This window comes from Canis aureus, chromosome 36 (genome assembly GCF_053574225.1).
Source record: "Canis aureus isolate CA01 chromosome 36, VMU_Caureus_v.1.0, whole genome shotgun sequence".
Lineage (NCBI taxonomy): Eukaryota > Metazoa > Chordata > Mammalia > Carnivora > Canidae > Canis > Canis aureus.
The window spans coordinates 1,203,081-1,217,592 of NC_135646.1; the positions used below are offsets into that span (position 1 = coordinate 1,203,081).

Here is a 14,512-nt window from a genome sequence, read left to right on the forward strand (position 1 = left end):
AGACGGGACGGCTTGTGCCACCTCATGGGGCCCTAAACCCCAAGGCTGCCCGCCTCCCTGCGCGGGCTGAGCGCACCCCGGCGGGGGCAGCGGCGCCCCTTCCTGGCCCCCGGGGTCAGGCTCAGCGTCTGCGGGCCCCTGCGCTCCCGGTGCCTCGTCTCTAGCGAATCTGCTCCGCGGAGGTTATTTTAGTGGCGCCCGAGGGCGTTTTGCGAAGGCGGGTCTCAGTGGAAGGGAGAGGATGCTTCACCAGGGAAGGACTTCGTCTTTATCTCTGTCCTTCTAAGGAAACTGTTCGGAAAAGAGAGTCGCCCTCTGCCCCTGAAGCTGCCCCCGTGCCCAGCAGACACTCGGGCCACTTCCAGAATCGTCAGGGACACCCTGAACCTGCCTCTGATCTCTCTAGGGTCCACAAGCACCCCCAATGATCTCTGGTACAACTTCATTGAGCTCCCCTACCACGGCGAGAGCATCAGCATGCTGATCGCGCTGCCCACCGAGAGCTCCACCCCGCTGTCGGCCATCGTCCCGCACATCAGCACCAAGACCATAGACAGCTGGATGAGCGCCATGGTGCCCAAGAGGGTGCAGGTCATCTTGCCCAAGTAAGTGCTCCCCGCCCCTGACGAGAAAACCACGGGAGTGCTCAGCCCCCGGTAGCGGACAACGTGAGGCTAAGGAATGGCACATCCTAGCTCCCAAAGCCTGATGGACTTTGCAGAAATTGTGCAGTGGGAATACAAGGCTCTGCTTTTGTAGAAGCTTCCTCCCCGCCCCCCATGCATCTCATGTGCAGCGTTAAGGATAATGGGAGAGGAGGGACACAGGCAGCCTGACCTCTGAGTCTCCAAGACCTCAAGGTCCTTGTACCATTTTGAGGGATTTTCACATATCGAATTTTGTTCAAAAGAGTGAAAAACACACATATAACGACACAGTACAGGTTAGGAGTGTTTCCAGTGGTTTGATAAGGAGATTCATGTCCATCTTCTTAAGTTTTAGCTGGGAGTTCCTGAAGACCAAGGTCCAAAATCTACATGGTAAGGAAATACTTGAAACCATCTAGGCAGAGTTCTTACACTAGCGTCATACTATGGCAGTTCTTTATCACACCCTAAATGTGCAATATTGGTGGAATTGGAACTGTTATGACTCGAAACCAAGGGGCAGGGACACCTGGGGGGCTCAGTGGCTGAGCGTCTGCCTTCAGCCCAGGGCGTGACCCTGGGGTCCTGGGATCGAGTCCCACATCGGGCTCCCTGCATGGAGCCTGCTTCTCCCTCTGCCTGTGTCTCTGCCTCTCTGTCTCTGTGTTTCTCGTGAATAAATAAATAAGATCTTTTAAAAAGACCCAAAGGGCAAGTAATCCCAGATTCTGCTTGAATTCCTAAATTTCTGAATACTTTACCCAGATCTGTGAAATGGGCAGTGAACATCCCCTGTCTGTGATCATGCTACCCAATGCCCAGAGCTTTCAACCAGCCACGTCTCGGGGGGGGGGGGGGGGGAAGATACCTTCCAGTTCTAATAGCTTTCAATTCTCCAGTCGCTGAGTATAATCAGAGGAGTGCACATATAACAAGGATTAGTAATCCTCCCAAGATTTTCTTTTATTGTGGAAATGAGCCTTCATGTAGGCAGCACATGATATAAATGAGTAAGGTGGTAGGCGTGCAGATAGGAGGACATGACAGGTAAAGCACAATTATAGTGGTAAATGATCATTAGAGCCCATCTGCGATGAAAATCTGCTCACCTACCCTTAATGCTCTTCCGCCAAATGGGAGAAAACCTGGTGAAACATCCTCTGACGATAAGTTCAACGGCTGGCATTTACGTCAGTATGGCCGTCAAGCCAGGTCACAGGAATCCAAGAAACTCTCGTGACCCCCAAACAGAATGCATCGTCACCGATGCCTGAGGTTTGTTCCTATCTTGATAGTAAAATGCTTTAAAAATCCCGACGAGAATGAGCAGGAATGTGTCTCCTCTCTTGACCATCCCTGATACCAACAAGGATCATTTTTACGGCAGCCACGATGACAGCCATTTGGTTGGAAATGGGGGAAATCTGTAGACATCCCACTCAATATTCCAGGTATTGCCCCCTCAGCGTAAAGGAAAGTGCTCCTGCAGATCTCCCTGAGAACTGGAATGGGGGGAGGGAGGGTGGTTGCACCTGAGGGTCAGGCTACCCTTGTTCAGGATTGCTGGGTTCCTGCTCATTTTGCCAGCTAAGTGTCTGAGAGATGTGTTGCTCTCTACTTAAATCTTGGAACTACAGCTTAAGATACCATTTAGATTGGTATTCAGAGCGCACTTGAAAAAGAAATCGGTTTATCAACATTCCCCCACCTGCGCTGATTATATCATTTTACATCTTTTATGGTATAATGATTTCCCCCCTTATTTTCTCCTTTCCTGCCAGGTTCACAGCCGTAGCACAAACAGACCTGAAGGAGCCACTGAAAGCTCTCGGCATCACAGAGATGTTTGATCCATCAAAAGCGAATTTTGCAAAAATAACAAGTAGGTTCAATTTAAAACTCATTCCTTAACTTGAGGACTGTGTTACAAGCTGGGTCTCTGATTTTTTTTTCAGAAAGCAAAGGTCAGGGGCGCCTGGGTGGCTCAGTCCATTAAGCATCCAACTCTTGATTTTTGGCTCAGGTCATGAACTTAGGGTTGTGAGATCGAGCCCCATGTTGGGCTCCAGGCCGGTGCAGAGTCTGAGGATTCTCTCTCCCATTCCTCCTCCCCCTGCGCAAATTCTCTCTCTCTCTCTCTTTCTAAAATAAATAAATAAATAAATAAATAAATAAATAAATAAATAAATAAATCTTTAAATTTAAGAAAAAGAAAGAAAAGATCCAAATTAGGAGTATGTTGCCCTAAAACTCTCCAAGATTTAATCTGATTTATCACCAAATGCTGCTGTTCATCGTCAGTCCTTTAAATCAGCAGAAATCATTCATCCCCACGTTTCACACGCACATTTCACATGAGGCCCAAGTGACTCTACAGATAGAGAAGACCTTCGTGTATCGTCTTTATTACATAAAAATTTAGCTCTTACTTAGATGTAAGTTACTTTATCAGACACAAATTATTCCCCTGTTTGAAAAATCAAGATTTTTAAACTCTCAGACACTTGCTTCCCTCAAACCGTAACAGGCAAGCAGTATGTCCGGATACGTGTTTTGGCGTTTAATGCCCATTATCCCGAAATAATATAAATTCATAGGGGTCTGATTAGAACCGTTCTTTGCCAAAGCATCTAAGACGAAGCTAGCATCGTATCGCTTCGTTTGCCAACATATGTACCTTTCCCTGGAGTGATGTTCAATCGTCAGTTCTTGGTCCTTCTCGGTTGGAGCACGGCAGCCTCCTTCCAGAGAAAAGTTATGGCTTAGACGTTATTTGTGCTCCTTTTGTGTTCCTCCCCTCGAGAAGTTCATCACTAACCTGGGAGGCCTGCAGGTGAGCACTTGTGCACCCATCCCAGGGCCAGACCTGACCTCCCTGGCGGACGTGCAGCTTCAGGGATGTTCTGACGCTCTTTGGTCCTTGGACGACCAAACTCATCCCCGTGCCAGCAGCGTGAGCATTCCCTGGGGGCTTGTTTGAAGGGGGCATTTTTGAGTGTCACCCAGACAGACTAAATCGGAATCACGTTAGCAGGACTCCTCAGCTCAGGGAAGTTGAAGAGCATCGTTTCAACCTGTGCTTTCCCCTCCTGGGTTCTCTTCTGTGGCCCGTGTTCCGCACAGTGGCTCTGGGGAGTTTGCAGGTGCTTGGGCGGACGACCAGGTGCCTGAGATTCTCCGGGGTCTGATGTTTAACCTGCTGGTGACCTACACCCTGCAGACATCCCCCTTGTTCCCCATCGTCCGAGCTGGAGCCCCGCGCCGGTGCAGACAGTTGAAAACCAAGTGACAAGGAAGGTGCTTTTTCCCTCTCCCTCCAGATCTTCGTCCCATCAAGGCCAGCATTAACTTCCATTTGCATTTTCCTCTAATGCTATAGCCAGTGAGAATTGCTGGGGTGAGAAGGCTGTGCTGAGGAGGAAAGGGAATTCACTAGAAGGTTTCTGAGGCACAATTGCCGTTCTGAGTCTGGTTCTGAACCTTCCTTACACTCCTCTCACTAATACGGCCACGTGCCGAGTAGCTTTTGTTGTGAGAAGCCAGCACTTCCTCTCCCACTAACCAGCCACGTGATCTGAGGGCAGATTTCTTAACACTCCAGCCCTCAGTTTACCCTTCCACACGTGCCAGCTGAAATCCTCTCCAGACGTGACGTTCTGTGAGTGACAAATAATATTATTGTCTCTTGCTGCTTCTTGGAAAACAGGCTTCCTTTTTAAAGCTCTGCTCTTTTTATTTCTCTATGCAATTCTCAGAGGTCAGAGTTGAATTGCTAGAGGCCCAAACGCATTCAGGGCGGGTGTTGCCCTCCTCAGAAGTGGTATCACAGTTCGCTTAGCAGAGACTGAAATTCACAGCAGGTGACAGTCACCCTCCAGCCTTCAATCACCAGACTGTAAGAGGTCGCTTCTCCTGACACCTTTCAAGAACCGGAAATTGCCATGGATTGGAAGTTACCTTCCCCAGCCCAACAGATGGCCTGCCTATCACATAAATGCTGTGTCTGGTTTCTTTTCTGGAAACAGGGTCAGAAAACCTGCACGTGTCTCACATCTTGCAGAAAGCAAAAATCGAAGTCAGCGAAGACGGAACCAAAGCTTCAGCAGCAACAAGTAAGATCGGACTTGGGAGGCCGGGGCAGGGGCCAGGGGCTGGGCCAGAGGCCAGGGGGCTGGGGCAGGGGCCAGGGGCTGGGACAGGGGCCAGGGGGCTGGGGCAGGGGGCAGGGGTGAGGCTCTCCCATCCCTCAGCAAATGTAATGAACCACCCCCCACCCCCACCCTAGGCATGTGGGCTCCCGCCCAGATGATGGTGGAGGTGAATGTAGACAGTGAGGACCCGCCTCCTGGAGGCTCTGACTGTTTCATTCAGTAGAGCCCTCAGTGTGTGCCTTTCCCCAGGACGTTCCCCTAGGACAAGAGTGGACAATGTTTTCCTATAAAGCGCTAAGCCCATGGGCATGGCTGGGTCCCAGGAAAGCTTTATTTTTTTTTTCTTTTTTTTTTAAAAGATTTTATTTATTTATTCATGAGAGACACAGAGAGAGGCAGAGACACAGGCAGAGGGAGAAGCAGGCTCTCTGCAGGGAGCCCAATGGGGGACTCAATCCCCAGACCCCAGGGTCAGGCCCTAGGCAGAAGGCAGATGCTCGACCCCTGAGCCCCCGGGGCCCCAAGAAGCTTTATTTCTAAAAGTGGGATCTGACCGTCAGACCAGCCCCGGGGACACTGGTGGCTGAGCCCTACTCTGGAAGCTTTGAGCCTGCTCTAGAGTCGAAGCGGGCAGCGGGTGTAGCCACCGGGGGTGGACAGCACGGGCCCTGCAGCTCCCTGGGTGAGCAGAACACTTGTCTGTTCTCTCCTCTGCTTTACATAAGGGAGGAGAAAACAGACCGGTGTAGGCTGCCGCCCGCGCCCCTAATTGCCCACCTGAGGTCAGGGGAGGAGGTCCGGCGGCCCAGCCGGGGTTGTAAGTGGGTCACATATTTCTGGTCATTAAGGGGCACCGCTTCTGCTCCAAATAGACACTTTATTGCCTTTCTAGAATAAACATTTAATTTGTAACGCTTTAAAATAGCACTACACACAAAGACCTCCACTAAGAGTCCTTAGGATTTTTAAGACGCCTTTCGTCTTCTTTCTGGGTAATTGTAAGTCAGAGCCGAATTTCCAGTTACTGACCGATTTTGCCCATCGGGGTAACTACGGGGCCTGGTGCAGTTGGTGGGGCGCTCGGGGAACACTTAGCAAGAACATGAAGATGGTGGCCCCGAGCCCCGTGGGCTTCTCCCGAGCGTGACCGCCGGGTCGCGGGCAGGGCTCTGCGGGGGGCAGGCGGGCCCGAGCCCCAGGAGTCCCCTCTGGGATGGAGGGCGGCCCCCCCGAGCCCCCCCCCCGCGGCCCCCGAGGTCGCCCTGCCCGTGTGCTCGCCGCCATGCGCCCAGCCGCCCCGTCTTGGGGACCCTCGGGCCCTCGAGCAGACTTAAGTACCTTGGGGCTTGGGGCGTCAGCGCAGGGCCCTCGGGGCGCAGTCCCGCCGACGCCCACCGACCTGATGGGCTTTCAGCTCTGCTGGGGGAGCGTCCACCACGGCACAGGTGCTGTGCTTGTCTGGCGTCGCGCCCCGCCCTGCAGGGCCCTGTCCCAGGCTCGGGAAGGGGGACCGCCGGGCCGAGGGGAGGAAGCGTGTTGGGCCCCGGGGCCCACGGAACTCTGCGTGGGGCCGTCTGCACACAGGCTGGAACAGCGGCCCGGGCCGAGACCCGGGAGAAGAGGCCTCCGGGTGCAGAGGCACAGGGGAAGCGGTTGACAGGCGGGGCGCAGGACGGATGTGGCGAGGCCCGCGGGACCGGGGCCCCAGCACGGTGGGTGGTGTGCGTGCAGCACAGCTTCAGGGGCACCCTGGGGCTCAACGGCCGATCGGGGCCCTCGGCCCAGGGCGTGACCCCGGGTCCGGATCGAGTCCCACGTGGGGTCCTGCAGGGAGCCTGCCTCTCCCTCGGCCTGTGTCTCCACCTCTCCCTGGGTCTCTCATGGATAACTACATGAAATCTTAAAAAAAGAAAAAAAAAAAAAAAAGAACAGTAAATAATAACAGTGAGCGTGCAGCAGGTGTTCCAGTGACAAGCACTGTTCCAGGAGCGTGTAATAGGCTTCCTGTCCTTTAACGGCCATAAAAACCCTCCGAGGGATCCCTGGGTGGCTCAGCGGTTTGGCACCTGCCTTTGGCCCAGGGCGCGATCCTGGAGATCCGGGATCGAATCCCACGTCGGGCTCCCGGTGCATGGAGCCTGCTTCTCCCTCTGCCTGTGTCTCTGCGCCTCTCTCTCTCTGTGTGACTATCATAAATAAATAAAAATTAAAAAAAAAAAAAAAACCCTCCGAGCGAGGACACTCATTAGAGAGGTTGGTAGCCGCGTGGACCGGGCCGGAGCAGCCCCACGCCGGCCGGCCGCGGCCTCCACCGGGTGTACAACACGTTTTCTTTTTCCCCGTAGCCGCGATTCTCATCGCAAGGTCGTCACCTCCCTGGTTCATAGTGGACCGGCCTTTCCTGTTTTTCATCCGACACAATCCCACAGGTAAGGGTCCCTCCCTCCCGGTGTTTGCAGGCCCAGGCCGTGGAGCCCAGGCTGTGGACCCAAGCCAGCCCCAGCCCTGCTTCTCTTCCCTCAACCGTCGCCAACACTGAGGAATAGAAGCCCCCCCCCCCCCCCCAAGGAGAGAAGAAGCAGCCCGCAGCTCTGTTTCTGGAGTGTAATAGAATCTTCTAAACACTGATTTTAGGTTTATTGGTCCTGTTGGGTTTTGGCGTAGATAGCGAGCTCCGCAGCCCTGGTGGGGATTTTTGACAGCTACTGATTTTTTGTCCACATTTTTGCAAATGCAGCAGTTAAATTTTATAAGAAGCTACATGTCCTCAACCTCCGTAAGCCCCCCTATTGTCACGGCCCGAGAACTGTTAATTCGATGGGTCTTGGCTCTGCAAGTCACGGGTTTGAGGTTGGCTCTGCCCTTTTAGCTTCATCTCTAAAACGCAAATAACAGGGATCCCTGGGTGGCGCAGCGGTTTGGCGCCTGCCTTTGGCCCAGGGCACGATCCTGGAGACCCGGGATCGAATCCCACATCGGGCTCCCAGTGCATGGAGCCTGCTTCTCCCTCTGCCTGTGTCTCTGCGCCTGTCTCTCTCTCTCTGTGACTATCATAAATAAATAAAAATTAAAAAAAATTAAAAAAAAATAAATAAAACGCAAATAACAGTAGTTTCTACCTCGTGGCCCAATCCTGAGGAGTACGGAAGGTTGTCCTTGTAGAAGGAGGTTGGCTTCACGTTGGTCCAGAGTAGAAACTCACACATTTCAGCATCTACTCTTTTTTTAATCAGTAGCACAACCTGGTTCATCATCCTTTTGTCCCGTTGCATCTGTAGCGTCACAGTTCGCAGGCCTCTTTCACGGCAGTCCAGTTCGGGAGCCTCAGGCCACATGTGACTATTTGACTGTAACTCTTAATTAATGAAAAATGAAATATAATTTGAAAATCAGTTTCTTAGGCCATGTTTTTGGGGCTGAAGGGCCATGTGGGGCTAGTGGCTACTGTGTCAGACAATGGGAATACGGACCATTTCCATCACTGCAGAAGGTTTTCTTGGACCGCGGTGCTTGAGAACAGTAGGTTGGTTAATCGCAGCCTAGGGACTGTCCCTGAAACACGCCTTCTAGCTTATTCTAGGAATGTTTTTCATAGAGTTATGCCTTGCTTTAATCCTGCAGGTGCCGTCTTGTTCATGGGGCAGATCTACAAACCCTGAAGAGTGTGAGAGAGAAACCAGGCAGAGCAAAGGCTCCTTTGGGGCGAAAACAAGACTCTTTTCCTGCATCTTTCACAGTTCAGTTAAATATTTTTGTACATTACTTTCTTTTTTCAGAACTAGTTCTTAGGAACAGAGACTGAGTGACGCAGGCATTTCGGTTCTGGGAGATTTATCAAAGGGAAAAAGGGGCGGACGGCTGGAGCACTGTACTGACAAATGAAAAGAAAGGCTTCAAAAAGGTCTAAAAAAAAAAAATCCTTTAAACTACTGAGCTAACCCTCTTGAGTATTTACTGTCCAGTTCAGGAGTTTTGTTTTGTTTTGTTTACATGTGTGGCATTTCAGAAGAGATTTAATCAGTGTGATAGGAGGGGGAAAAATGGAAAAAAAAAAAAAAAAAAAAAACCCCACCTGCAACAACACATTTTATGGTAGCTTTTACTTTTTTATGAAAAGAATATTATTGGCCGTTTTAATTCTTTCATTTTGGTCCCATCCAAAGTCTTGATAGTAAGCATTATTTTGGGGGTAGAAATAGTGAAACCTCTAGCCTCTTTGTGTGTTTTTGTTGTTGTTGTTTTATATAATGCATGTATTCACTAAAATAAAGTTTAAAAAACTAATGTCTTGCTAGACAAGGTTTGCTGTTGTGCAGTGTGCCTGTCACTACTGGTCTGTACTCTATGGATTTGCATTTTTGTATTTTGTACAAAGTAAAAATAAAGTGTTATGAGTAGTAAAAAAAAAAAAAAAATCCTTTCCCTGTGATTGAAAATACGACGGAAGAAACAGAGCCCTTTAGAAATACTGAAACTTCGGGATGCCTGGGAGGCTCAGTGGTTGAGCATCTGCCTTTGGCCCAGGTCATGATCCCGGGGTCCTGGGATCGAGTCCCACATTGGGATCTCTGCATGGAGCCTGCTTCTCCCTCTGCCTGCGTCTCTGCCTCTCTCTGTGTCTCTCATGAATAAATACATAACATCTTTAAAAATAAATAACTAAAAAATAAATAAAAATACTGAAACTTCTACTAACCTTTGCACGTGGGCAAGTCAACCCAAAGGCCCTGGCCTCTCCTGCCCTCTCCCTGTCATGCAGGCCACCCAGTGCATCCCCTGCTGCACCCCCAGCTTGCAGGCCACCGCCCAGGCGCAGAGGCGTAGCTACTGTGCAGTCCCAGCCGCGTCCCGGCAGTGGCTCCCCCAGGCCAGGGCTCTGGGTGTTCCCAGCAAAGAGCAGGGTTTTCAGCAAAATGAGGTCACTGGGTCCTGAGACACTTTGAACACAGAGTGACCAGTGCATGTTTCGCTCTTGGTGATCGGCTGGAGTGTCTGTTTCCTGATAGGACAAGATTTTTCATTTTGTTTTTGGAGAACTCCTCATGATTTTAAGGTCACCATTTTTTATTTGCCCGATTTGTGGTCATCGCTTCTGCTTTACTCATTTCCTAAAGGTCTGAGTCATCTTCATCAGAATGGTTTAAAATATGTATCAAAACTTGGGGCGCCCGGGCAGCCCAGTCGGTGAAGCGTCTGCCCTCCCACGGGGTCCTGGGGTCGGCCGGCATCAGGCTCCCTGCTCAGCAGGGGAGCCTGCTTCTCCATCTCCCTCTGCCTGTGCTCTTCCACTCTCTCTGCCAAATAAATCTTTTTTAAAAAGTATCAGAACTTGAGGGATCCCTTGGTGGTTCAGCAGTTGAGCATCTGCCTTCTGCCCAGGGCGAGACCCCGGGGTCCCGGGATTGAGTCCCACGTCGGGCTCCCTGCATGGAGCCTGCTTCTCCCTCTGCCTGTGTCTCCACCTCTCTCTCTCTCTCTGTCTCTCATGGATAAATAAAATCTTTTAAAAATAAATAAAGTATCAGAATTTAAAAACTTTTTTTAAAGACCTATGAGCTCTACTCATTCATCACTCTTTATACATCAACATTAAAGCTTTACACTCAACACTCCAACAATTTGTCATCTGTGATTCTTATTTGTCAAGCGGGCTGTGCTTTGCTGTTTCCAACTATTCAAGGATGGGTACTTTGGTTAGCCAGGAGAGAAAGGAAAGTGGTGTGAGGGGGCTGGGGGCGGTAATCGCTTTCCTTAATTAAGAGTAAGTGCCGAAAGTGTATTTTGAAGGGTTGACACAGACTACTTGTGCTCTAGCAAACATGCTGGTGTAGTCATTAAGGCCTTCTACAGCCAGCGTCGCTCATTTTCTGGTTTTCTGGTCCCATTCTATTTGGTCATTCTGAACAGTCTTAGAAATAGTGTTAGCAGTGATCCAAGAATTATACACTCTGTTTCTTCATCTGGGGACCTCCTGGGTACTGAGCACTAGGGGGTATGGAGATAAATGTGTCCTTTCCCCCAAATAAGGTTATCATGGAAGGGAAACAGTGAATCCCAGTTTGGCCAAATACCTACCTGGTATAAGTGTACCTCTGAGGTGGGCGAGCAGGACCAAGAGGGAAGCCTAGAGTGGCTACAGCCCTGAGACTAGACCCCTGAGCTCTTGGCTCCAGCAGTTCTCATTCCAGAAAGGACCAGGACAGTTTGCTTTGCTTTCTTTTTTTTTTTTTTTTTTCCAAGTAGGTTCCATGCCGAACGTGGAGCCCAGTGCAGTGCTCCTCCCTTTGCTTTCACTTGATCTTCCCAGCTCATCTTTAGCCCAGAAAGGGTAGGGGGTAAGGGTAAGAAATACCGGTCAGCACCCAGATTCTGACCCGACCCTGTTGGCCTCCAGAACTTGTTTATAATCTCTGGACCAGGGGAAAGTTCTTTCCAAAGTATTACCTTTATATAATTCAACTTTTATTTTTTGATACACTTCAGTCGATGAGTCTATAGACCTTGTCCTCCAAAAGATGAAATTTAGAAAAACTCCTTTACTTGAGGGAAACAAATTTAAGATATGGAGACACCCACAAAAAATTGCAGACCTGTCATAAAAGATCACATTTGCTGTGGTATTGTGATTTTTTTTTAAAGATTTTATTTGAGAAAAACAGAGAGAGCATGGGGGGTGGGAGGACGCAGAGGGAAAGGGACAAGCAGACTCTCCACACGGGCTGGGGGGCTCCATCCCAAGACCTTGAGACTATGAGCTGAGCCGAAGTCGGATGCTCAAACGACTGAGCTACACAGGCAGCCGGAAATTGTGATTTATAATAAGAGATACGTATTTGGTTTTCCTCCCCATCTCTGGCACAGAGCTCCCCAAACCCTAGAGATCTAGGAAGGGATGGCCAGCTCTAGAGGTCTCTTCTGTTATGTTAGTGACGAGACTTTTGGCCAAACTAGGCAGGCCTACGAGGAGGCTGGGGGAGACTGGGTGAGGCTGGGTCAGGAGGAGCTCTTTTTTTTTTTTTTTTTTATTGGTGTTCAATTTACTAACATACAGAATAACACCCAGTGCCCGTCACCCATTCACTCCCACCCCCCGCCCTCCTCCCCTTCTACCACCCCTAGTTTGTTTCCCAGAGTTAGCAGTCTTTACGTTCTGTCTCCCTTTCTGATATTTCCCACACATTTCTTCTCCCTTCCCTTATTTTCCCTTTCACTATTATTTATATTCCCCAAATGAGTGAGAACATATAATGTTTGTCCTTCTCCGACTGACTTACTTCACTCAGCATAATACCCTCCAGTTCCATCCACGTTGAAGCAAATGGTGGGTATTTGTCATTTCTAATAGCTGAGGAATATTCCATTGTATACATAAACCACATCTTCTTTATCCATTCATCTTTTGTTGGACACCGAGGCTCCTTCCACAGTTTGGCTATCGTGGCCATTGCTGCTAGAAACATCGGGGTGCAGGTGTCCCGGCGTTTCATTGCATTTGTATCTTTGGGGTAAATCCCCAACAGTGCAATTGCTGGGTCGTAGGGCAGGTATATTTTTAACTGTTTGAGGAACCTCCACACAGTTTTCCAGAGTGGCTGCACCAGTTCACATTCCCACCAACAGTGTAAGAGGGTTCCCTTTTCTCCGCATCCTCTCCAACATTTGTGGTTTCCTGCCTTGTTAATTTTCCCCATTCTCACTGGTGTGAGGTGGTATCTCATTGTGGTTTTGATTTGTATTTCCCTGATGGCAAGTGATGCAGAGCATTTTCCCATGTGCATGTTGGCCATGTCTATGTCTTCCTCTGTGAGATTTCTGTTCATGTCTTTTGCCCATTTCATGATTGGATTGTTTGTTTCGTTGGTGTTGAGTTTAAGAAGTTCTTTATAGATCTTGGAAACTAGCCCTTTATCTGATATGTCATTTGCAAATATCTTCTCCCATTCTGTAGGTTGTCTTTTAGTTTTGTTGACTGTATCCTTTGCTGTGCAAAAGCTTCTTATCTTGATGAAGTCCCAATAGTTCATTTTTGCTTTTGTTTCTTTTGCCTTCGTGGATGTATCTTGCAAGAAGTTACTATGGCCGAGTTCAAAAAGGGTGTTGCCTGTGTTCTTCTCTAGGATTTTGATGGAATCTTGTCTCACATTTAGATCTTTCATCCATTTTGAGTTTATCTTTGTGTCTGGTGCAAGAGAGTGGTCTAGTTTCATTCTTCTGCATGTGGATGTCCAATTTTCCCAGCACCATTTATTGAAGAGACTGTCTTTCTTCCAATGGATAGTCTTTCCTCCTTTATCGAATATTAGTTGCCCATAAAGTTCAGGGTCCACTTCTGGATTCTCTATTCTGTTCCACTGATCTATGTGTCTGTTTTTGTGCCAGGACCACACTGTCTTGATGACCACAGCTTTGTAGTACAACCTGAAATCTGGCATTGTGATGCCCCCAGCTATGGTTTTCTTTTTTAAAATTCCCCTGGCTATTCGGGGTCTTTTCTGATTCCACACAAATCTTAAAATAATTTGTTCTAACTCTCTGAAGAAAGTCCATGGTATTTTGATAGGGACTGCAGTAAACGCGTAAATTGCCCTGGGTAACATTGACATTTTCACAATATTAATTCTGCCAATCTATGAGCATGGAATATTTTTCCATCTCTTTGTGTCTTCCTCAATTTCTTTCAGAAGTGTTCTGTAGTTTTGAGGGTATAGATCCTTTACATCTTTGGTGAGGTTTATTCCTAGGTATCTTATGCTTTTGGGTGCAATTGTAAATGGGATTGACTCCTTAATTTCTCTTTCTTCAGTCTCATTGTTAGTGTATAGAAATGCCACTGATTTTTGGGCATTGATTTTGTATCCTGCCACGCTACCGAATTGCTGTATGAGTTCTAGCAATCTTGGGGTGGAGACTTTTGGGTTTTCTATGTAGAGTATCATGTCATCGGCGAAGAGGGAGAGTTTGACTTCTTCTTTGCCAATTTGAATGCCTTTAATGTCTTTTTGTTGTCTGATTGCTGAGGCTAGGACTTCCAGTACTATGTTGAATAGCAGTGGTGAGAGTGGACATCCCTGTCTTGTTCCTGATCTTAGGGGAAAGGCTCCCAGTGCTTCCCCATTGAGAATGATATTTGCTGTGGGCTTTTCATAGATGGCTTTTAAGATGTCGAGGAATGTTCCCTCTATCCCTACACTCTGAAGAGTTTTGATCAGGAATGGATGCTGTATTTTGTCAAATGCTTTCTCTGCATCCAATGAGAGGATCATATGGTTCTTGGTTTTTCTCTTGCTGATATGATGAATCACATTGATTGTTTTACGGGTGTTGAACCAGCCTTGTGTCCCAGGGATAAATCCTACTTGGTCATGGTGAATAATTTTCTTAATGTACTGTTGGATCCTATTGGCCAGTATCTTGTTGAGAATTTTTGCATCCATGTTCATCAGGGATATTGGTCTGTAATTCTCCTTTTTGGCGGGGTCTTTGTCTGGCTTTGGAATTAAGGTGATGCTGGCTTCATAGAACGAATTTGGAAGTACTCCATCTCTTTCTATCTTTCCAAACAGCTTTAGGAGAATAGGTATGATTTCTTCTTTAAACGTTTGATAAAATTCTCCTGGGAAGCCATCTGGCCCTGGACTCTTGTGTCTTGGGAGGTTTTTGATGACTGCTTCAATTTCCTCCCTGGTTATTGGCCTGTTCAGGTTTTCTATTTCT

General features: G+C 48.6%; 1 protein-coding gene across 2 annotated transcripts in view; it reads left to right on the forward strand.

The window, feature by feature from the left end:
• The window catches only part of SERPINE2 (serpin family E member 2), a 56,494-nt gene extending 47,412 nt beyond the window's left edge, over positions 1-9,082 (forward strand). For both annotated transcript variants that reach the window (XM_077885555.1, XM_077885556.1), the window contains exons 5-9: positions 407-605; positions 2,429-2,529; positions 4,673-4,759; positions 7,144-7,227; positions 8,420-9,082. In XM_077885555.1, coding sequence (XP_077741681.1) covers positions 407-605; positions 2,429-2,529; positions 4,673-4,759; positions 7,144-7,227; positions 8,420-8,457 — 509 coding nt within the window. In that variant the 3' untranslated portion in view covers positions 8,458-9,082. The remainder of the gene's footprint in view (positions 1-406; positions 606-2,428; positions 2,530-4,672; positions 4,760-7,143; positions 7,228-8,419) is intronic.
• Positions 9,083-14,512: the final 5,430 nt, after the last annotated feature.